The sequence below is a fragment of the Scylla paramamosain genome, chromosome 1 (assembly GCF_035594125.1).
Source record: "Scylla paramamosain isolate STU-SP2022 chromosome 1, ASM3559412v1, whole genome shotgun sequence".
NCBI lineage: Eukaryota > Metazoa > Arthropoda > Malacostraca > Decapoda > Portunidae > Scylla > Scylla paramamosain.
Window position 1 is genome coordinate 28,969,660 of NC_087151.1, and position 23,861 is coordinate 28,993,520.

Consider the following 23,861-nt stretch of genomic DNA (forward strand, 5'->3'; position numbering starts at 1 on the left):
AGAGACAGAGAGAGAGAGAGAGAGAGAGAGAGAGAGAGAGAGAGAGAGAGAGAGAGAGAGAGAGAGAGAGAGAGAGAGAGAGAGAGAGAGAGAGAGAGAGAGCTGTTGGGGGAGGAAATAAGAAAAGTAGGGAGCTGTTACGAGTATTTTGAAGCAGGACAAGGAAGTAAAAGAAGGACACAATCTCTCGCATGATACGATACGGGGAGTTTACTGAAGGAGAGAGAGAGAGAGAGAGAGAGAGAGAGAGAGAGAGAGAGAGAGAGAGAGAGAGAGAGAGAGAGAGAGAGAGAGAGAGAGAGAGAGAGAGAGAGAGAGAGAGAGAGAGAGAGAGAGCAGCTGTTGGAGGAGGAAAAGGGGAAGATGGTACGCGAATTCAGAAGCTGGTGGGGGAAGAAGGAAGGGGAAAAAAAGAAGGACGAATCTGTCGAATGATATGACAACACGGTGAGTTTGCTGGGGAGTAGCGAGTGAAGGAGAGTTTGGGAGACAGAGTGACGGAAACGGAGAGTGGGGCGGGGTGCAGCATCCTCATCCGCCTCTCATCTTTAAGGCGAAGCGGCATTTTGAACTCGTCAGAGGCTTGCAGGTCACCATCGGGGAGTAAAGGCCACTTGTTTACGCTCGCCCGCCATGAGAGAGAGAGAGAGAGAGAGAGAGAGAGAGAGAGAGAGAGAGAGAGAGAGAGAGAGAGAGAGAGAGAGAGAGGCTAAACAGAGGTGAGCTGGGTAGAAAGCGGTTCCCACCCCCTGGAAACAAAAAAAAAGAAAAGAAAGAGAGAGGGAATTAAGGCAACAGAGGAAGGAGGGGAAAGAAAAGCTTGTTAGTCGGTATTCCACGAGTGTCGGGTTGTGTTCTGAATCCGATTAAGTGAAGGAAAAACACGGGAAACTCTTTGGTGGCACGAATCCAAAGGCACACCAACGCACGCACGCACACACGGGCGATGGTAAAAAGAAACTAATGACGAAGGTGCTTTCTACGTGCGGAAGGGGCTGAGAAAGAAGAAGAAGAGGAGGAGGAGGAGGAGGAGGGGGTCGTAATGGTGGTGAATTATTGCTATGCACTTGACATGAGTGAAAACTCGATATCACACGAGGCGGTGGTGGTGAAGTATCACAAGACTTGCCACTTCTTCCTGGAACTTCACCGCGATACATGTATAGATGCAAGAGACGAAGACTCCTCCTCCTGCTCCTCCTCGTCATGTCATCCTGCTCCCCCGCCACTGATCACAGGCCAGTGCAGAGTGGCAGGCACCTCTCCCCACTGGCTCCTCTCGATAGTTTTCACTCTCACTTGGGCAGTTGCCTCGTGGCCTCCATAAGAGCCGTGGCACACAAGCCTGTAAGCTCCGCCCCCTCCTCCACCACCACCACCACCACCACCTCCTCTTCCCTCTTTCTCTCCCCCCACTTCCCGGCCCCTCCCCCTCACCCCTCAGCCTCGCCGTCGCCCGCGTCCCTCTCAGTCTCACTCTCAACCTCGTGACGGGCACACCCACCTGCCCAGGCCCTCCCGCTCCCACTACCTCGCTGGACTCTGCTGTTGGTGATGCTCTTGCTTCCTCTCCCTCCCGTCGGCGGCCGCGAGTGATTAGTGACCTTGCCCAGTGTCGCGGTGAAGGACGGGCTTGTTTCTGAGAGCTGTGCGTGGAAATTCGTATGTAGCGTGCGTGTTTGTGCGAGTGAGTGAGAGGCTTCAAAAAGTTTTCGAGAAGTCGCAGTCACATTTGCCCCAAGTTTTTACGACTTGAGTGAGAGGGCGACAAGAAGGCAGTTCAGGCTGCGTCACGGCTGCACTTGTCGTGGTAAGCAGTTGTTCCGCCGACGCACGTGAGTCAACAGAAAAGGCAGAGCAGCGCAAGTAGTAATATAAAAAGACGAGTGAGCGTCTGAGGACCGAAGGGGAAGTTTTATGTAATTTGGAGTCTCCTTTTTGAAAAGTTAATAAAAATAACAGATAGCAAGCAGTAACAAGCTTTGCAGCAAAATACACAGAAAGGGGAGAGGAAAAACACTAATTTGATCAAAGTGCGTGGTAGTGAGCGAGTGGGGGCGAGGTGACCAAGGAACAGCGGCACGGGCAATGTTGGCTCAGCTGTCGTGAGTGTCATCTGAGCGGCTGGACGACTCTTTAGTGCTGGTATTTACCCTGATTCAACACGACCATGAGTGACGAAGGGAAGTCGTACTCGCCGGCGACTCTGACGCAGGGTGAGTCCCGCTGTGACGGCTCCGTGGAGGGACGAGAGATGAACCACCCACCGCCCGGAGAGGGAGTCGAGCACGTGAAGGGAGAGGAGAGGCAGGGCGAGGGAGCGACGCAGAGTACAGGAGAGACAACGACGACAACAGTGCAAGACAAGCAGGAAGACACACACAGCACGTGCTCCACCGCCTCCTCCAGCGCCTCCTCCTCTCCCTCCCAGACCTCCACCTCCTCCTCAGAGGGCGGCAGCGGCTCCCCCTCGGCCCAGGAAGCCTCGAGGGCCATCAACATCGAGGACTCGGATAAGAAATATGTGGTGATTGAGCACAGCAAACCCAAGACCTGGCTGGCGGCTTACAAGTTAGTATCTTCCTCCTAAAAAGGCTGAATCTCTCTCTTTTTGTCCATTAAGGTGAGGTACGGCAAACGGCGACTCCCTCCCACTTTAGTCCTACGAAATACGAGTACGAGAGGAAGAAGTGGTCTGTCTATCCAGCAGGGAAATGGGGGAAGCAGGAGAAAGGGGGATGTTTTACAATTCTCCTGTATTTATCCCTGTCGAACGCCTGCCTACCGGGGGTCCCTTCGCCTGTACCTGGGCCTCTGGAGTAATTTTTTCCCCTTCACCAGCGGGAACTCAGTAATGACGACGTGACTCAGGCCGGGAAGGGAAGGAAAAGTTTATTACGAAGGGTGCGTCGGTTCGGTTCTGGTACCTCCTTATAATTGAGTGACTCGTTCATTCGCTTCTTCCCTTCCTCCTTCCTGTCTTAATTCCTTCGTCTTTTATTTTCTCTCCTCCTTTCCTCGCTTCATTACTCCCTTTCTTCTCTTCATTCTTCCTGACCTCTTTTTCTTGATTTATCTAGCTGTTTAAGCGTCAATTTATCAGTTTCTTCCTTAGTTTCCTTCCTCCTTCCTTCCTTCCTTTCTGCCTTTCTTATTTTATTCATTTTATACATAACTAGCTTTCCTCCTCTACCTCATTTTTCATTTTATTCTTTCTTATCTGTCTGTTTAACCATCAATTTGTCTGTTTCTTTCTTGATTATTTCGTTCTTCCTTCCTTCTTTTCTTTCTTCTTCCCTCTCTTCCTTCCTTCCCTTCCTCTCTCTCTCTCTCTCTCTCTCTCTCTCTCTCTCTCTCTCTCTCTCTCTCTCTCTCTCTCTCTCTCTCTCTCTCTCTCTCTCTGCCTTCCTGCCTTCCTCTTACTCTTTCAGTCACTGTGCTCCTCACTTTCTCCATCATTTTTTAATCAACTCGTTTCATCACAAATTATCTCCTACACTCATCTTCACTACCCACTTTCCTATCTCTTGTACCTTACTCTTGATTGCTTGATTTATCCTTAACCTGAAAACTTCCTTACCACCAGTCTCTCTCTCTCTCTCTCTCTCTCTCTCTCTCTCTCTCTCTCTCTCTCTCTCTCTCTCTCTCTCTCTCTCTCTCTCTCTCTCTCACGCCAAATACAACACGCCGTAAAGCCTAATATGCACTATAAATTCGTATCAGCTATGCATTGCCTTAACTTTCCATCCTTTCTCTCTCTCTCTCTCTCTCTCTCTCTCTCTCTCTCTCTCTCTCTCTCTCTCTCTCTCTCTCTCTCTCTCTCTCTCTCTCTCTCTCTCTCTCTCTCTCTCTCTCATCGTATCTAATTTTTTTTCTCTTTCTTGTTCCCATTTGCAGTGGAGATATGCAACATAATAATAATAGATGCACGTACGCTATTAACACACACACACACACACACACACACACACACACACACACACACACTCACCAACTTTCGTCCTCACACTGAAGTTGCTTAAAGGTCGACCGGTTGAACATATACTCCTCCTCCTCCTCCTCCTCCTCCTCCTCCTCCTCCTCCTCCTCCTCCTCCTCCTCCTCCTCCTCCTCCTTCTCCTTCTCTTCCTCCTCCTCCTTCTCCTCAGTCTACCACAACACCTGCACGCAACAGCAACCCGCCCCCACCTTCCTCCTCTTCCTTCTTCACCTCCTCCTCTTGCTACGCTTTCTGCTGCAACGCTTTAGGGAAAACGACATTTAGCATTACTTTCCCTTTCCGAAATAACAAAAATAACATTATACGTCCTATTATCGGTTGGGTTTTCAGCGTGTCAGCTCCTCGTCCTCCTCCTCCTCCTCCTCCTCCTCTTGAAGTGTGTGTGTTTGAGTTTAGGTTATTGGGAACACTGTCATTTTCTTCTCTTCGTGTGTGTGTGTGTGTGTGTGTGTGTGTGTGTGTGTGTGTGTGTGTGTGTGTGTGTGTGTGTGTGTGTGTATGTGTGGATGAATGAATGGATGGAGTAACAACTGCCGGTAACTAACTGTGAGTATGGATCAGATTACATTTGACATGAAAAGCTTAAGAAATCAACATAAGGAGACCGCAGCCGCCCTTCTCTCTGGCCAGGGATTAGTGTCAGGCGAGAAGAGAAAGCCAACGAATCCCAGTGTTCCGCCGGACGCCTGATAGGAGGGATGTGACGTAAGCTCCCTCTTCCTCCTGAATACCCTCCGTTACTCTCCTTCTCGGCTCCCTCGCGGTGACCCAGTGAAAGAGAAAATTACAACCTGTGACACTTTTATCTTTTTTTTCTCCTTCTTTCTTTCTATTTCCAGAGCGCAGGATGAAAGTGGGTGACTATTTTTACGGCGATGAATGGTGAGGGTGAGGGAATGTTAAGGAAGGGGACACTTTTTTTTTATAATAATTGATGGGAGGATGGAGGAATAAAGGGAAGACGGCAGGTACTTTTTATAATGACAGATGGGAAAGTGAAAGAAAATTGAAGAGTGAACTTTTTTTTACGATGAAAAAATGGGATGAGGAATCTATTTAATACGATGAATGATGGGGACATGAAAGAAATATGGAAAAACAGTAAAGATTAAACCTTTTCTTTTTTTACAATGAAGAAATGGGGTGGGGTCTTTTTAACACAATGAATGACAGGAACATGAAAAAAAAATAATAAGGAAGAACAGAGACCCATTTGCCATAACGAGACATTAGCATCAAGAGGCTTTAAGGAAAGTGACAGGGCGGGACATAATGACTAAACAGCAGACAGTGTTTACCTCCATGCCCTGGTGTTACTAATTAGGGGCAAGTGGGGGCGTCCCTGTCACACCTGGATAAGCAGAGGTGGGACATCTTATCATCCCAGTGCCTCGTATGGCTCAAGAGGGGCGTTGGCTCCGAGGGCGGGCTGCAGGGGGGCGTGGCAACATTGAGATGGGGCCAGGACAGAGGGAGGGACGTGGGAGAGGCTGTGAGGAGGAGAGCGAGAGACAAGAGGGGCAGGGAATGAGTGGACGGAGTGTTGGGGGGTCCAGATGGTCAGCCATGGACAAAACGGGACCAGGCAGACCTTGGATTAAGCCCTCATGCACCTACCTCCTCATCCCCCCTACACTACCTTCCTCCACCCCTCCCTCCCTCCCTCCCTCTGCTCTCTCCTTCCCTCCCTCCCTGCAGCAGAGGCAAGCACCACGCACCAAGGCCCGGAGCTCCTCACTGCTATCATTTTACTCCCTCCCTCTTGCTATGGACGAAGACAAGGTGCTTCTTATTCCTCGTCGTGTCTCTCTCCTCCTCCTCCTCATTTCTACCCGCCATCTTCACACGCCTTCAGTGTAAGAATGACAATAGACAAATGTTCAGATGTTCATGTTGTAGTCACCATAATGTTCTCACTCTCTCTTCACTGTCTTACACCATTCTTCGCAAACCTCCACATGTTATTCACCATTTCTCAATATGTAAACTCGTCTTCTCATCTCCCCTTCACCACCACCACCACCACTACCCCCACCACTACCACCATCACCACCACTACCACAAAACAAGCACCTCATTCCTCCTCATCACCATCAGCATCACCATCTCACCATCACTCAGGCGCCACATGAAAGCCACCCCCCTCACCCCCCTCCAGACACCTCATCTCATTTCTCCCCTCACTTCAACCATTTCATCACCACCTCAACACCACCACGTAATCACCACCTGCAGGAGATAATTCAAGCAATGAAACCACCCCCTCCATCACCGCCACCGCCACACCACCATCTGACAACACCGTCCACCACACATACACACACACACACACACACACACACACACACACACACACACACGAGACACGAGACCAGAGCACAGACAGCCTAAGAAACTAAGACCCCCTGTGATGAATCCTCCTCCTCCTCCTCCTCCTCCTCCTCCTCCTCCTCCTCCTCCTCCTCCTCCGCCTCCTCCTCTTCCTCCTTAATCTAGTCATGTTTTTGTCTTCCCGCCTCCTCTCTCTTTGCCTCAGGTGGGGGAGCGCCAGAGGAGGCCTGTGTGTGTGTGTGTGTGTGTGTGTGTGTGTGTGTGTGTGTGTGTGTGTGTGTGTGTGTGTGTGTGTGTGTGTGTGTGTGTGTGTGTGTGTGTGTGTGTTGTCTGGGAGAAGGTTAGGAAATCATTCTCTTGAAATATGGAACGAGTGATGTTATTTTTGTGGTCTTCTTCATATGTGGGTGTGTGTGTGTGTGTGTGTGTGTGTGTGTGTGTGTGTGTGTGTGTGTGTGTGTGTGTGTGTGTGTGTGTGTGTGTAGCAGATTCCTCAGGTAACTCAATTAACAAAACGAGGCAGAGCGTACACACACACACACACACACACACACACACACACACACACACACATACACACCCACACATCACGCTCCCTCCCTCAGATATAGCGCCAGGCTTTCAATGAGTTTAATTCCACAGTTACAAAAGAAGCTTCAGTCTGACTTCATTTCCACGTCCGTTTCACCTCCTGCCAGTCTCCCCCTACCGACCTGTCCGGAAAATACAGGAAAAAACCGGCCTAGAGAGAGAGAGAGAGAGAGAGAGAGAGAGAGAGAGAGAGAGAGAGAGAGAGAGAGAGAGAGGCCCCGAGGAAAAGCCACACTACGTAAAATCATCATATTTTCCACCCCTCCTTCACTCATTCTTTCATTTCCTTCGTTATTTCTTTTCTCTTTCACATCTCCTTTCCTCTCCTCTCGCATCTATTCCATTGTTTATTCCTTCCTTTCTTCCTTCCTTCCTCTATCCTTCTTCATCTTTATGTCTCTCCTACATTCTTTTCTTCCCCTCTTTACATCCTTTTCTTTCCATTCCCTTACTCTTTTACCCTTTTCCCTTCCTCCTTGATACTCGCTTCCTCCTACTATTTCTCCTCCTCCTCCTCCTCCTCCTCCTCTTCCCTCAACGGTGTCTCAGAAAGGTCAGATCCCGGCAAGTCTTCTCCTTAGCGTCACACGGCCCCCAAAAGTTGCTGTCTCCACAAAATAGGCGAAAAAAAAAAAGAAAAGAAAGACGAAGGGGAGGGAAAAAAAAAGCACATCAGAAACTAAGCGAAATTCCTGGGAAATAATGATGATAAAGGCTAATCTCACTCTTCAGTTAATTGAGTGAGGGAATGAGAGAAAATGTGATTGGATGAAAGGAAGAGATATTGATGTTATTAAGAGATGGTGAATTGTGAGACTAGCTAATGGAAATGTGTTAGCTGGAAATGTAAAAGTTAAGAAATGTGAATATGGAATTAAAGAGAAGGTATGGTGATAAGGTGAGAGAGAGAGAGAGAGAGAGAGAGAGAGAGAGAGAGAGAGAGAGAGAGAGAGAGAGAGAGAGAGAGAGAGAGAGAGAGAGAGAGAGAGAGAGAGAGGCTAAAAAATAAAACAAATGACTGACAACTGAAGTGAAACAGGCTATCAATAAGAACACGATAAGAAAAATAATGGCAATAAAACCTTAAAAAAATAAAAATTAAACAGAAGCACACGAGAAAAGAAAGAAGAGAAAAAAAATCAACTATCAACACCTATATACCACCACCACCACCACCACCACCAGACCAATCACATCGCCCAATCACAGTACTACATTATTCTCAATCACTTCGCTTACTGCCTAGTTATATTTTTCCCTGCTCCCGTGGAAAGTATCTCGTGTTGAGGCCGTCACGTGACCAGCTCGCCTCGCCCTTAATACGAACAGGAGTGACGCATCAGGCGAGGGTGCGTGTATTGGTCAGTCTACTTCAACATTTATTGCTACTCAATTATCTACTTTTCTTTTTTTTATCTTTTCGTTTTCTTTTTTTTTTTTGCATATATGTCTGTTATTATGGTATTTCTTCTCTTTTTGCGTGTTGATTTGGTTAAGATAGATAGATAGGTGGATGGATGGGTGGACAGGTGGAGAGAGAGAGAGAGAGAGAGAGAGAGAGAGAGAGAGAGAGAGAGAGAGAGAGAGAGAGAGAGAGAGAGAGAGAGAATTAATACTGACATCTATTTACTCGTCTTAGTCTTGAAAGGAAATAAGAAAAAGAAAACATAAATATTGGAGGCGACGTTTCAATTTTGCCGAGTAAGAAAAAGAATAAAAAGAAAGTGAAGAATATTTGTAGGTTAAAGAATAAAAAGAAAGTGAAGAATATTTGTAGGTTATCATTAATATTTCTTACTCCTACTCTCTCTCTCTCTCTCTCTCTCTCTCTCTCTCTCTCTCTCTCTCTCTCTCTCTCTCTCTCTCTCTCTCCCGGACAGGTTTTGTTTGCGTTTGAGCCATTATACGAAGAGGAAGAGGAGGAGAAGGAGGAGGAGGAGGAGGAGGAGGAGGAGGAGGAGGAGGAGGAGGGGTTGCTAACTCTTTCCTCGAGCATTTTCATTTAATTTCTCATCCAAATTTTAATCCTTTGTTGCTTCTTTTCATTCTCTAGCACCGTCATTCCTTGTCATCCTCTTTTCTCTCCTCCCTTCCTTCCTACGTTTCCTCCTTGCTTGCTTGCTTTTCCCCCTTTCTCCCTTCCTCACTGCTTCCCCCTTCTCCCCCTCCTCCTCCTCCTCCTCTTCCTCTAGTTTTCTTTCCAATATCCTTTCACCTTCCATTTCTTCTCTTCTTCTCGCAACCCAATCCTACCCTTCTTTAGTCCTTCTTTTCTTTCTCTTCCTACATCGCCTTCCTTCTCCTATTTCCCCTGTGTGTTCTTCTATTGGCATCCTCTCTCTCTCTCTCTCTCTCTCTCTCTCTCTCTCTCTCTCTCTCTCTCTCTCTCTCTCTCTCTCTCTCTCTCTCTCTCTCTCGTTCCCGTCCACCCCGGCTGCTGTCTTCACTCTCTCTCTCTCTCTCTCTCTCTCTCTCTCTCTCTCTCTCTCTCTCTCTCTCTCTCTCTCTCTCTCTCTCTCTCTCTCTCTCTCTCTCTCTCTCTCGCTGCCGTCCACTGTTGCATCACTCGGCGTCCCTTGTCTTACCGTTTCCCTGACCAGCAAACAACCCTCTTCATAGGCCACTTGACTGCCTCGTTTGGAGCGTCCTGCTGGCCATTTCGCAACGCCTTTATGTTTTCCAGTTTATCCTCAAATAGCTTTACTTTTACCACTTATCTATAATTTCACCTTGGTTTGTTTACAGTTTGTACACGCAGGTATACTCGCTCGCTGGTTAGCACACCCACCCACACACACACACACACACACACACACACACACAGGCACGTCTTGGATTGGGTTGGGTTGTTTTGTTGTGTGTGTGTGTGTGTGTGTGTGTTTTCCTGTTTGTTTTGGTCTGGTTATTTATCTATTTATTTGCTTGTTTATTTACTTATCTATTTTTTTGTCTTGGCTGCTTTTGTTCTTCTTCCTCCTCCTCTTCCTTCTTCTCTTTCTCTCTTGTTGGTTGTTGTTGTTGTCGTTTGCTCTTTGCTCATTTATTTATTCTATTTTTATATTGGCTTCTTCTTTTTTTTTTCTTCTTTCTCCTTCTCCACCTCCTGCTCCTCCTCTTCTTGCTTCTTGTTGTTGTTGCTGTTGCTGTTGCTGTTGTTGCTGTGGTTTCTTCTTTCCTTTTTCTTCTCCTTCTCGTCGTTGTCTTCCTCCTCCACCTCCTCCTCCTCCTCCTCCTCCTCCTCCTCCTCCTCCTCCTTCTCCTCCTCTTCCTCCTCCTCCTTCCCATTACGTTACCGTCAAGTTTTCACGTTTTCATTTGTTTTCTCAAGTTTTCATCTGGTCCCCTTTCTGTTACGCCGCCATTACCCGCCACCACGCAACACCTGAGCCCCTCTCTCTCTCTCTCTCTCTCTCTCTCTCTCTCTCTCTCTCTCTCTCTCTCTCTCTCTCTCTCTCTCTCTCTCTCTCTCTCGGTAGCAGCATAGCCGGAAATCAGGCGGAATCACCGTGTTGTGGCGGCGCCTCACACCTGAAGCAGCAGTTTGTTTCCCGCCTAAACCTGCGTCCCGAAATACCAAACGCATAATACGTTAGCCTCCAAATATTTTGAGAGGGAACATCGCATCCCCCCGCCAGACGCCGCCTCGTTGCCGACCTGCGTGTGTCTGCTGTTACTCTCTCTCTCTCTCTCTCTCTCTCTCTCTCTCTCTCTCTCTCTCTCTCTCTCTCTCTCTCTCTCTCTCTCTCTCTCTCTCTCTGTTAATCTCGTCGGAGCTTCTATCAGGGACCACCACCACTGATGCAAGAATGAGGAGGAAGAGGAGGAAGACGAGGAGGAGGACGATAGTAGCAGGGAGGAGAAAGAGTAGTAGTAACAGGACAAGGAGGAAGAGGAGTAGTAGTAGTAGTAGTAATAGGACGAAAAGGAGGAGGAGGAGGAGGAGGAGGAGGAGGAGGAGGAGGAGGAGGAGGAGGAGGAGAAGGGCAAAAACAGTGTATTCCCCCCACGGCTTCCCACCGACCACCTACAAACTACCTGTGTACTTCTATTTCGTAATGAAGGTTCGATAATGCGGCGTGCCTTGTTTGTTGATCTGCCTCTGTCTGTGTGTGTGTGTGTGTGTGTGTGTGTGTGTGTGTGTGTGTTTATGTCCTCGCTAGCTGGTGGTACTGTTATGTGTGTGTGTGTGTGTGTGTGTGTGTGTTCAAAGTTCACGTTATGATCTTGATGAACAACAAATGAACACACATCAAGGAAACTGGACTGAACATTATCACTTGTTCCCATTTCTTTCTCTTCTTCCTCTTCCCCTTTTTTATTTCCTCTTCCTGTTCCAGATCCGTCACTTCTTTCCTCTTCCTTTTCCTTCTATCCTCCTTCCCTTCCTCTCTGTACAAACACTGGTAAACAAACACGTGGAGTTTGCATTCTGTTACCAAAGACGATGTTCTACTCTCTCTCTCTCTCTCTCTCTCTCTCTCTCTCTCTCTCTCTCTCTCTCTCTCTCTCTCTCTCTCTCTCTCTCTCTCTCTCTCTCTCTCTCTCTCTCTCTCTCTCTCTCTCTCTCTCTCTTCTATCACTGGGCGTGGATCCGAGAAACAAATTTATCTTAACCTTTTGATCTGGCATTTACCGCGATCTGAGGAGGCAAAGAGACGCTCCTACTCTTTCTCTCTCTTCCTCCTCCTCCTCCTCCTCCTCCTCCTCCTCCTCTTCCTCTTGATGCCATTATGCCCAAAAGTCTTCCAGTGACCAGCAGGTATAAAATGATAAGTCAAGGGGAGTGAGTTCTTGGAGTAAGTTCTGTTTCTCTCTTCCCGAGGCGAGCTGGTCTGTGTCCTGGACTGTCCTCTGTGTGTGTGTGTGTGTGTGTGTGTGTGTGTGTGTGTGTGTGTGTGTGTGTGTGTGTGTGTGTGTGTGTTAGCCAAGGGTAGGATAAATAAACGTAGGTGGAGACGACATAACAAGAAAAAATGCAGGAGATAGAAAACAAAAGAGAGTGAATGGTTCAAGTATAGACAAAGGTGTATATGTATAATCTAAATTCCAATAAGTTAAATAAGAAAAGGTATAGTGACAGGTGTGTGTGTGTGTGTGGGTGACTTATTAAAGGCACAGGTATACAATCAGATGTGTGATGTGATGCAGGCTCAACACCGTGAAGTAACATGTGTGTGAGGGTGTGTGAAGTTGCTAACAGGTTCCGGTGTTGATATGCAAGGCGGCATTGATGGTGATGGTGGTGGTGGTGGTGGTGGTGATGGGGATGTGTGAGTACTGAGTGGTGTCCTTATTCCCACACTACCGAGCGGATGTCCAGTTTTTCCACGTTGCTGAGTGAGAGATGAGATGATGAGAGGAGGTGGGTGATATGAGGACAGCAGGTAAGATGAGAGATGTGCAATTAAGTGAGGAAAGAAAAGAAAAAATAAGGCGAGATGAGGATAGAGAGGAGGAAAGAGGGAAAACTGAGAAGTGGTAAGATGATGAGATGAGTGGGAAGAGAAAAAGACACGAGATAATATAAGAAAAGAGAGAAAAAAGAGGAAAAAATGGAAGAGGAAAATAAATGAGACAAAGTGAGATAAGCTAATGAGAAGAGAGAAAACGAAACGTGAACTGACATGAAGAACGAAAGAAAGAAAACAGACAAAAAGACAAAAAGAGAGGAGATGAAGAGAACGGAGAGAGAGAAAAGAGCAGACAAGAAAACAAGAAGACAAGGAGAGAGAGAGAGAGAGAGAGAGAGAGAGAGAGAGAGAGAGAGAGAGAGAGAGAGAGAGAGAGAGAGAGAGAGAGAGAGAGAGAGAGAAGGAGGGTGGGAACAAGCAGGAGGCGCAACAAACCAGCGCGGCGTAGGTCACATAACCCAGCCAGGTGTGATGAGAGGCGGCAGGGCAGGTGAAAGTAATGAGTTGTGCCACGCGGGTTACCTCAGCGCTACTACCGGGGTTTTTTTTTTTTTTTTATTCATTAACTCGTCTATCTATCTATTGACATATACTTGCTTACGCCATGTTTAATTTCTATTCGTACGTATCTATATTTAATTAACAGGTTCCAGTACGGTTTATTTTTATAGCGCAACTTTTATTAACTTATTTTTTTTTATTTTTTTTTTATTTACTGGTTCGTTTATTAATTAATTAACTCACGTATGGATATGTTTGTTTAGTTTTTTTTTTATTTCAGTCAACTATCATTTTATTTTTTTTAACTTTCGTGTTTCTTTATTCTTATACTTTTATTTATTTTATTTTAACGGATTCGTTTATTTTATCTATTAACTCATGTATGTTTGTTTAGAATATTTTCACATTTTTTCCTCTTTTTCAGTTATATATTTTTTTCCCTCCCCTTCAGTTAACTATCATATCCCAACTCATTTTCTCCCAACTTTCCTTTGTTTGTAGGAGAGAATGCGGAGCCGATCAGTCTTATTACAATTTTGTCGGAGGGAAAAGGTCAACTATTGGTATTTCAAAATGTAAAAAAAAAAAAAAAAATGGTTCCAAGGAAAATATTAGTACATTTACCACTGAAGTCAGCTGGATGCAGGCGTTTCTTGCTTTTCATTTGTGTTTCTTTGTGTTGCGAGGCCTTAACATATCTTTTGTCTTTTTTTTTTTTTTTAAGGGGGCACTATTCTTGTTCTTTGAGGTCCTCTCCTGTTTTGGCAGTAATCTTGTTCAATCAGGCATAATTCTTGTTATCTTTGGCTTTCTCTTTATTCAATTTGGTACCTATCGTTATTTTTGGCACTCTTGTTCTTTGTGTCATTCTCATTTAATTTGGCACTTATTATTCTTTGGCACTGTTCTTTTGGCAGTCTCTGTACTTCTCACATCTTACTGTTCTTTTGGCACATTTCCTGTTCTTTTGGCATATTTCTTGTTCTTTTTCGGCACTCTTCCTAATTTTTGGCACTTTTTTCGTTTTTTGAAGGACTTGTCTTGTCCTTTAACACACTCTCTTTGTTCTTTCGGCTTTTTTTTGTCCTTTCCTTTGTTCTTTCATTATTTTCATTGTCCTTTTATTCTTTCTCTTTGTTCTTTATGACATTTTCTTTGTTCTTTTCGTCGCTGATTTTGTTTTCTCTTGGCGTTCTTGAGTTCTTTTTAGCACTCTCCATGTTCATTTGGCACTGAGTTTGTTCTTTTGGCATCGCATTTGTTCTTTATGGCATTAACTTCCTCTTTTGGCACTATTTCTGCTTTTTATTGGCACTCTCCTTGTTCTCTTTACAATCTTACTGTTCTTTTTAGTTTTTGTTCTTCTGGAAGTGTCTATTTTCTTTTAGCACTCTTTTTTGTTCTCTTGGTACGTTCCTTCATGATTTTTTTTGATACATTCACTCTTCTTTTTCTTGATTCCCTGTTTTTGCATTCCTTTTTTGCCTTTACGTTCTTATCAAACACGAAAATACGTATTATATTCCTTCCGCTGTTTTTGTGTAGATTTATTTTACGCAATAATCATGACTATCTCTCTCTCTTTTTGGCTTTATTCTTGTTCTTTTCTGAATTCGGGTTATTTTTCACTTTGGTTATTCATTTTTCTTTTATTTTCTCTTTTTTCTCTGTGACACACCAGCACATTGCTTCCGCGGTTTTTGTACCGGTTCTGTTTTATGTTGTTCTCTTTCTTTTTCACGTTCAAAATTCTCTCTCTTTTACATTGACAATATATTTTCTTACAATGCATTTTTATTCTCTGTTCCCGTGTTATCAGGTTCGTTTCTTTGTCCTAGTGCTCGTTCTCTTGTATCCGTGCACCTCTCTCTCTCTCTCTCTCTCTCTCTCTCTCTCTCTCTCTCTCTCTCTCTCTCTCTCTCTCTCTCTCTCTGTTCCAAGTTTCCATACATAAAATTTTCTTCTTTTCCTTTAGATTTATTTGGTTTTCTCTTTCTTTTACCTTTATTTCAGATTTCTATGTATTATTTTTTTTTCTCTCTCTTGAATTGATGTATTTTCTTTGTCAGAGTTTTCTATATGCTAAATTATTTACCCTTCCTCTTAAATGTGTGAAGTTTACTCTTTCTCTTTTTTATCTTTTATTTCTAGTTTTCTACATACTTAAAACTGTTTCTTTTCTCTTAAGTTTGTGCAATTTTCTCTCGTTATTGACTTTTTCTCTCATTTTTTTTGTATGCTAATTTATTTTACTTTCTCCTAGATTTGTTTGGTTTTCTCTATCTTTTCCTTAATTTTCTCTTCTACTCTCTTAGATTTGTGCAGTTTTTTTATATTTTTTTCTCTTCATATATATTTTTTTCTATTTTTTTTATTCTAATTCTTTTCCTTCCTCTTAAATTTGTTCATTGTTCTCTCCTTAACCTTTATAAGTTTCTATATACCAATCCTCTTCCTGCACCTTGAATTTACCCACTTTTCTCCTTTTAAATTTTCTTCGTTTTTACTCATCTTTTCTCTTTTCTCTTCTCTTTAACTTTTATACTTTTCTCTATACCAATTCCTTTCCTCTATTTTGAAATGGTAGAGCTGTCCCACCTTTACCTCTTTTTTTCGTCTTTACTCTTCTCTTTTCTCATTTTTCTATATAATACTGATCCTTTTCTTTTTTCCATCTATTTCGCATCCAATCCCTTGTCGTATTTCTCCCGTGTCTCTGGGGAGCAGTGCCCCGCCTGAGGTGCTGACTGGCCGGGGAAGTTTGTGACGAGTAACTCTTCACCAACGACCCCCGCAGAGAGAGAGAGAGAGAGAGAGAGAGAGAGAGAGAGAGAGAGAGAGAGAGAGAGAGAGAGAGAGAGAGAGAGAGAGAGAGAAATATAATCAGACGAGTGAGTGAGTGGCTTCTTTTCACTCTCACTTTCTTTTTGCTCCCATCCTCAGGTTAATTTCCCCTCCCTCTCCCTCTTTCTCTCCCTCTCCCTCTCCCTTCACCCCCTTCCCCCCACTCCCTCTCCCCTCTCACTCCTACGCGCTGCACAAGGGGTGACATTATCGGCCTTGGGAGTTGAAGAAAACGAGAGAGCTGCATCACTTTTACTGAAGAAGAATAACAAAGGTGAAGAGGAACAGGAGATGGAGAAGAGAGAGAGAGAGAGAGAGAGAGAGAGAGAGAGAGAGAGAGAGAGAGAGAGAGAGAGAGAGAGAGAGAGAGAGAGAGAGAGAGAGAGAGAGAGAGCGTACAGTGAAGCAAGCTCTGATGGTGATGGTGGATGTTTGATGATGATGATGATGGTGATGGTGGTGGTGCTCTTGTTGTTGCTGTTGTTCCTATTAGTGGTGATGATGGTACAGGTGATGGAAGTGATGGCAAAGGATAGCGATTTCTCGCCCTACTCCTCCTCTTCCTCCTCCTATTATTTATTATTCCTCCTCCTCCTCTTCTTCTCCTGTTATTCCTCTTCTCCCTCCTCTTTCTTCCAACAAACATTTCCTACAAAATGCCCCGTAAGGAAAAAAAAAAAAGGTAATGTTCTTTGTGTTCTTTTGTATTCTTCCTCCTCCTCCTCCTCCTCCTCCTCCTCCTCCTCCTGCCCCACAGTCTAAAACAATCCCCCAAGACAACGTAAGGAATCAGTGTGGTGCTGGTGCTGCTGCTGTTTTCACCCGCTGTAAAGATCAAAGAGGCAAGGGCAGCGGCGGCGGCGAGGCGGGGACAGATGAGGCAAGGTAGAAGAGGCGGTCAAGCGTGACTGTGCCTCACCTCCCGTGGCAGCGATGAGGGGCGACATTTTACCTCCTGGAGTCACAGAGGCGGATAACCAGACCCCTGACTCTACAGCACCTTCACACACACACACACACACACACACACACACAGTCAAGGTAAGCGGGCGAGGCGGCGTTTTCGGCGGAGGGAGCCGGAAAGTGAAAGGGAGGAAGGAGTACGATGGATGGGGAAACGGAGAAAGAGAATGAGGTAGACAGACAGACAGACGGAGGAAGAGGGGAGGGTGGCAGAGCCCTGAAGTAGCAAGTTTACAAGGAAGTTCTCATTCGTTTGAGGTCGTAAGATCATCACGAAAGTCAATGAAGGTTAGACTCCTGCACGACTCATAGAAGGGCGGGTCTGAGCTACAGCAGGAGGAAGAAAAGGTGGAGGAAGAAGAGGAAGAGGAGTATAGGTGTGAGAGAAGAAGGCAAATGGACAACAAGGCGTATCTTAAGACCACTATTTGAAGGTTTATGATGATGACCTTCCTGGTACAATGTGTACGTAGAGTAAAGAGAGGCGAAGGCTGTCGAGGATCGCGGGGTGAAGGAGAGAAAAGTTATTTGTGTTTATTGAGTTAATCACATAGCTGGGTCTTGGGTCTTAGCAAAGGTTATTGTGCGATGATAATCTTACTCTCTGTCTTCGTCTCTCTCTACCTTATTAAACTTCATTAGTGATCGCGGTGACCTCATGTGCCCTCTTAACCACTGCTTGTATCCTGTGTCACACTCTCTCTCTCTCTCTCTCTCTCTCTCTCTCTCTCTCTCTCTCTCTCTCTCTCTCTCTCTCTCTCTCTCTCTCTCTCTCTCTCTCTCTCTCTCTCTCTCTCTCTCTCTCTCTCTCTCTCTCTCTCTCTCTCTCTCTCTCTCTCTCTCTCTCTCTCTCTCTCTCTCTCTCTCTCTCTCTCTCTCTCTCATGTTAAGAATCGGTGTTAATGGGTTACTCTTGTTCTCGTCTTTGTTGGTCTGTGTTCTCTTATGTTCTATTTTTCTATTTGCCTTGCTGTTTCTCTTGCTTCTTACCTATCTGTTTATCTGCCTGTACTTCCATTTACTTGTCTGTACGTACGAGTATGATAATCTGTCTATGTCTGTGTGTGTCTACCTGTTTTTCTGTCTGTTTTTCCGTTTGTCTAACTATAACTGACTAGATATATTTAAGTGTATATATGCATGTATGTACGCCTCTCTCTCTCTCTCTCTCTCTCTCTCTCTCTCTCTCTCTCTCTCTCTCTCTCTCTCTCTCTCTCTCTCTCTCTCTCTCTCTCTCTCTCTCTCTCTCTCTCTCTCTCTCTCTCTCTCTCTCTCTCTCTCTCTCTCTCTCTCTCCCTAGTTCACGAGAGACACTGATTATGAATGATGTGGGAAATGATTTACATAGCCACCACCACCCCCGTCATGTCACCACCCTTCCACTACACTACCCCCAATCAAGTATTTCATTATTATGTTTTTTTCTATCTCCCTCTGTCGTAAACACGCACAGAGAGAAGCAAACAACACTTAACGACATTATTTCCTGCTGTGTTATCGCGGAATAACTTTAATGATGAACCTCAGTCTTGGGAGAGAGAGAGAGAGAGAGAGAGAGAGAGAGAAAGGGTCAGAGGTCAGAAAGAAGTAGGAGGGTGAAGTGAGGGAAGGAATAAAGCAATACTCTTCTTCTGCTCTCGCCAACCACATTCTTTTTTTTCCCTCTCCCCGTCACGTGACCCCGCAACTGTACAGTGTGTAAAAATGCGTGCGTTCTTTCCCCTTTCTGACGCAAGACTTACAATACGAGTACATCTATATACGAGTGTCTGGTCTGGCTGCTCTCTTGCATCATTTGTTCCTTGCGTTCCTTTTGGTATCTTCCATCTACGAATACTTTTGTTGTCTTTCTACCTGTTCGTCTCTCTCTCTCTCTCTCTCTCTCTCTCTCTCTCTCTCTCTCTCTCTCTCTCTCTCTCTCTCTCTCTCTGTCTCCTTTTTACAGTTATGCATTCGTGCAGTTAAACAGTAAAGTGCGTTCAAGGACAGGTTAATGGTTTCTGATGCCACTCCGTTACAGGAAAATATATTCATGACTTTCAAATGTACGTATGTTCTGTCTGTTCCAAAGTGTTCAGAGGTGATAGCTATTCCACCACGAGTTCTTGTTGTAAAGGGGGAAATTCTAAAGGGTGATATTTTTTTTTTTTAGGATGTTTTCGAGGATATGTGTCGTTTACTTGCATGAAAACTAAAGGAGAAGAAATGAAAAAAAAATAAGAAGAAAGAAAAGTTTCGGAAATAAAGGAGTTACGATATAGATTCTTGAAATGACTCTTTTTCTTATCGTCCTTTATACTCCTTCTCTTCTTCCTCTCCCGCCTTTACTATTCCACATGTCTTACTTCAGAGTACACTGTGCAGTTTATCACAGAGGAACTTCATGAAGATCAACAGGTCTTGCGCTATTTTTCTTCCTCTGCATCTCTTTGTGTTCCTTCTCCTCCTCCTCCTCCTCCTCCTCCTCCTCCTCCTCCTCCTCCTCCTCCTCCTCCTCCTCCTCCCATCCCAAGACAGCAGAATAACTTGACTCAATGGTAAAAGTAAAAATTAGCATTACACAGCCTTTCTTTCCCTTTCACGCCCAAGAAAGCTTCACGTCATCACCTTCAGCACAACACCATTGAATTTACGCTAGACCTTTAATGTTAATAGCCAAAGAGAGAGAGAGAGAGAGAGAGAGAGAGAGAGAGAGAGAGAGAGAGAGAGAGAGAGAGAGAGAGAGATTACATAATTAAAATATACAGTTTTAAATATGCACGGCTCTACTTCAATTTCCTGTCACTCAACTTTAAATGAATCCTGATATTCCCACCCACCAGTCCACTGCCTCATATTTCACTGGAACTAACCCTCCCTTTCCTCCACCTCCTCCCCCTCCCCCTGTTCCTCAACTCCCGTAACTCCTCCCTCCCTCCCTTCCCTTGAACTCACCCACACAACCTCCACGTTCCCAACACTCCTTAACCAGTACCTCGCCTCTCCTTCACCATTCCTCCATTCCCTCATCCCTCTTACCTCCTCGTCTTCCTACAATCCATCTATCCATCTATCCTTACCTTTGACATAACTCTCCTTGCCTCCTCCCTCTCCCTGCCTAACAAAACCGCCCTACAAGACCCCCTGCATAACGGACGCCCCAGACCCTCGTCCCCCTCTCTCCCCTTCTCAGACCCTTGCCTCGCCTCGACACATGACTGGTTGCGTAATACTAGACCTTCTTCAGTGCCTCCCTCAGAAAAACTACCTCTTGTGAACGACTCTCTAGTTCTGCTCTTTGAAGTATATAGATGGAGTGTTAGGAAGAAAATGGATTGAATATTATTACTTGTTCAACGCCTCCTTCAGTCACGTCTCCTTGTAAGCGAGTCTCTCTTTCTATTTCTGTTTCTTGAAGTTTGTACAGAGAGGGACGAGAGTATTAGAAGGAAAGGGATAGAACACCATTACTTCTTCAGCGCCTCTCTCAGACACGTCTTGTAAGTGACCTTCTAGTTGTTAGTGATCTTTTCTGTCTAGTTCTGCTTCTTGAATGTTGCAGAGGGAGGTGATAAGCTATTAGAAAGAGAAGGAACTGAACACTATTGCTTCTTCAGTGTCCCCTTCTCAGTCACGTCTCCTCGTAAGTGTGGCTTCCTCTTCACTTTGCTGGTCTCAAGAGAGGAAGGAGGAGGGGCAATAGAAGCGAAGAAATGATTGGACGTTATCAGACCGTCACGATTTTTTCCCTGAACATTGACCGCCGCAGGATGTCACGTTCGGTTACCTTCGACTAAAGACAGTGGAGGTGTGTCACGCACGGCCACGCAGAGACACGCCGAGTTTCTTTAGGTTTTCCAGGTATTTGTTTGTCTTTTTATCACCATCTCCCGTACTTCCGTAAGCACATTACGTAACATTTCACGAATCTTACACTCGCAGTACAGCATCTCGCTCCACCACGGCCGCCTAGAAAAATATTGTATTCTTATAAAAAATAAATAAATGAAAAAAAACCACTGAAAGACTTGGAGCGTACGATGTCACAAAACGAAGGATTCAGCGAGGTGTTTGTTCCCTTGAAAGAAACGCTCGTGCAAAATAACACATGGGTCTTTGTTGCAGCGCAGAGAGAGAGAGAGAGAGAGAGAGAGAGAGAGAGAGAGAGAGAGAGAGAGAGAGAGAGAGAGAGAGAGAGAGAGAGAGAGAGAGAGAGAGAGAGAGAGAGAGAGAGAGAGAGAGAGAGAGAGAGAGGGAGGGAGAATTACCACGTGACTGACGTTTTACCTTTAACCTAGTCAAGTTATTAAAGATTTAAAAGCTTCCTTCTAAACCAAGCGGGGGAGGAAGGAAAAGGATGTGAGGGACAGAGTGAAGGAGAAAGTGAAACAGTAACACACGTGAATCTCAAAAGTGTGCTACAAAAAAACATTGTAATCACACGTAATGCACATCTTTCTTTTCCTCTTCTTGTATGTTCTCGTTGTCTTTCCTTAATTTCAGGTTAATTGTTTTTTTTTTTTAATTCCTTTCGTTTAAACTAATCTGTTACCTCTCATAATCCCTTTAACTTAACACCAATCCTCTTCTTTCCTCACCCACTATCTTGTCCAAACACTTCCTTTTATCCCCTTCCTTTTGTCCCTGTCCTCGTGTACTCAACCACTACCTTCCCCAGACCCTTCCCCCTAACACTATCCCTGTCCTCTCCTGTACACTCATGATCTTTACTCCTTATTGCCTTGTCCAAACACCACCATTGTCATATCAACAGCCTCGCATCCCCTTCCTCCCGTGCCTGTCTCGTGTACTTAACTGCTACCTACCCCAAATCCTTCCCTCCTAACACCACCCCTGTCCTGTCCACCTACGATCTTTATCACCTTGCCCAAACATCAGAACCTTCGCATCAACAGCTTTTCATCACCTTCACTCCGTCCCCTCACAGAACCTTCTCTCCCCACCACCAGCCTGTCCTGTCCTGCTCTGTCCCTCTCTGCCTCGCAAAAACGTCACATACACGCTGGTCCGCGCACCTTGACATTTAGTGCGCGGCGACACGGTTGGTTCCTCTTCAATGGCAGGGTGAACGACGCTGTAAAAAAGAGACAGGCCCGAGTACCCCTCTTTTTCCGGCGTGTTTGTTCTTTAGGTGTTATGTGTGGGGTTAGGCTAAGCGGCCTTGGCGGGGAGGTCTGGATGTCCGGTCCGCTGGGTTGGTAACGGGACTTGTGTGTGTGTGTGTGTGTGTGTGTGTGTGTGTGTGTGTGTGTGTGTGTGTGTCGACGTAACTAACTATCTATAACTACTTCTTGCTTAATTTCCAGGAATAGCAAAACTAAAACAAAACAAAAAAAATAGAAATATCGTCCTACTTAATTGCTCCTCTCTCTCTCTCTCTCTCTCTCTCTCTCTCTCTCTCTCTCTCTCTCTCTCTCTCTCTCTCTCTCTCTCTCTCTCTCCACCCCACTCATTCAGTTAATTACCTGCCTTGCTACTCACCTGTTTATCTAGCTTGCGCACACACACACACACACACACACACACACACACACACACACACACACACACACACACACACACACACACACACACACACACACTCAAACTCACACTCACTCTCACTCTCACTCACTCTCTCTCCCCAAGGCAACAGGGGCGCCCTCCCCCAGTCTATTACTGCGTCCCCTGTTTTACCGTGACACTCCCAGGTAATTGTGACTTCAAGGAGGCTCTTCCACAGGTTCCTTCTCACCTGCTCGACCTTGCTTGCCCGTCCCTCCTCCTCCTCCTCTCCTCTTCTCTTCTCTCTCTGATTCTCTCCGTTTCTCACTTCTACCTAATACCTCTTCTTCTCTTCTTCCACTTCCTTATTTGTCCTTGTGATCTTTCCTTTCGTCGTTGTCATTCTCCTTCTCCTCCTCCTCCTCCTCCTCTTCCTCCGTCTCGTGTCTCCCCTCCAGTCCATATTAGTTTAAGAGTTTACTGGTCTTGTCAGTGTTCTTGTCGACGTTTCGGTGGTGATTAGGAAGTGTGTGTGTGTGTGTGTGTGTGTGTGTGTGTGTGTGTGTGTGTGTGTGTGTGTGTGTGTGTGTGTGTGTGTGTGTGTGTGTGTGTGTGAAACAGGCAGACAGACAGAAAGAAAGAACATCAAAAGGACTTAATTGGCAGCCTGGGTGTTCACCACCAGCTGTTAACAATCATTCCTACAATAAAACCAATATGAAATAAAATATTCGGTTCGCACCAGGTTAACTGAACGCGGTGGAATATATTACTGGCGCGACATCCAACCTTCTGTCATGCTCACCGTTTATAGGGAGCTTTTATTCTAATCGCGTGTGACTTACAGAGATGTCGCAATGTTTGTGAATTTCAACTTTCTGTATTTTCTCTTCTTATTCTTCTACTAAGCCTATAATTTCTTATCTACTCCTCTCCCCCCTCTCTCTCTATCTCTCATTTGAAGTCAAGGGAACTTTTTTCCTTATTCAATATCCATTTATTAGTTTAATTTCGAAACTGTATGGCTGTCTAGTAATTTTATTTGATCTATCTGCCTCTCTGTCTATCTGTCTTTTTGTCTGTCTTTGTGTGTCTGTTTCCTTCAGTTTCTCTCTCTCTCTCTCTCTCTCTCTCTCTCTCTCTCTCTCTCTCTCTCTCTCTCTCTCTCTCTCTCTCTCTCTCTCTCTCTCTCTCTCTCTCTCTCTCTCGTCAGCATAAGAAGAGTTGAATTCAATAGGTCAAGATAACTCCTTTTGATGCCCATGTGTGTGTGTGTGTGTGTGTGTGTGTGTGTGTGTGTGTGTGTGTGTGTGTGTGTGTGTGTGTGTGTGTGTGTGTGTGTGTGTGTGTGTGTGTGTGTGTGTGTGTGTGTGTGTGTGTGTGTGTGTGTGTAGCAGATGGAGCTAAGGTCAACAAGAAGCGTGTGTACAAATATACACACGTATGTACAGACAAACACACACACACACACACACACACACACACACACACACACACGAGAAATCCAAGAATATATATCCAGTTTCACCTACAGTCTCTCTCTCTCTCTCGCTCTCTCTCTCTCTCTCTCTCTCTCTCTCTCTCTCTCTCTCTCTCTCTCTCTCTCTCTCTCTCTCTCTCGTTCCTTTTGTCATTATGGTTTCGATTATTTTCTTTATTTTTTGCATTCCTTCAACAAAATTTTGGTCTCACTGACTCAGTAACTCGTGTCCCGGAAAATGACAACAACAACAACA

General features: G+C 45.2%; 2 protein-coding genes across 11 annotated transcripts in view; one reads left to right on the forward strand and one right to left on the reverse strand.

Annotated features, from left to right (window-relative positions):
• LOC135102950 (solute carrier family 35 member G1-like) overlaps positions 1 to 23,861 on the reverse strand; it is a 141,011-nt gene that overhangs the window by 79,321 nt on the left and 37,829 nt on the right. The window lies entirely within an intron of this gene.
• The window catches only part of LOC135102944 (carbohydrate sulfotransferase 3-like), a 66,465-nt gene continuing 44,040 nt past the window's right edge, over positions 1,437 to 23,861 (forward strand). Inside the window, exon 1 of the mRNA XM_064008675.1 lies at positions 1,437 to 2,571. Within this exon, the coding sequence (XP_063864745.1) occupies positions 2,171 to 2,571 (401 nt within the window). The 5' untranslated portion in view covers positions 1,437 to 2,170. The remainder of the gene's footprint in view (positions 2,572 to 23,861) is intronic.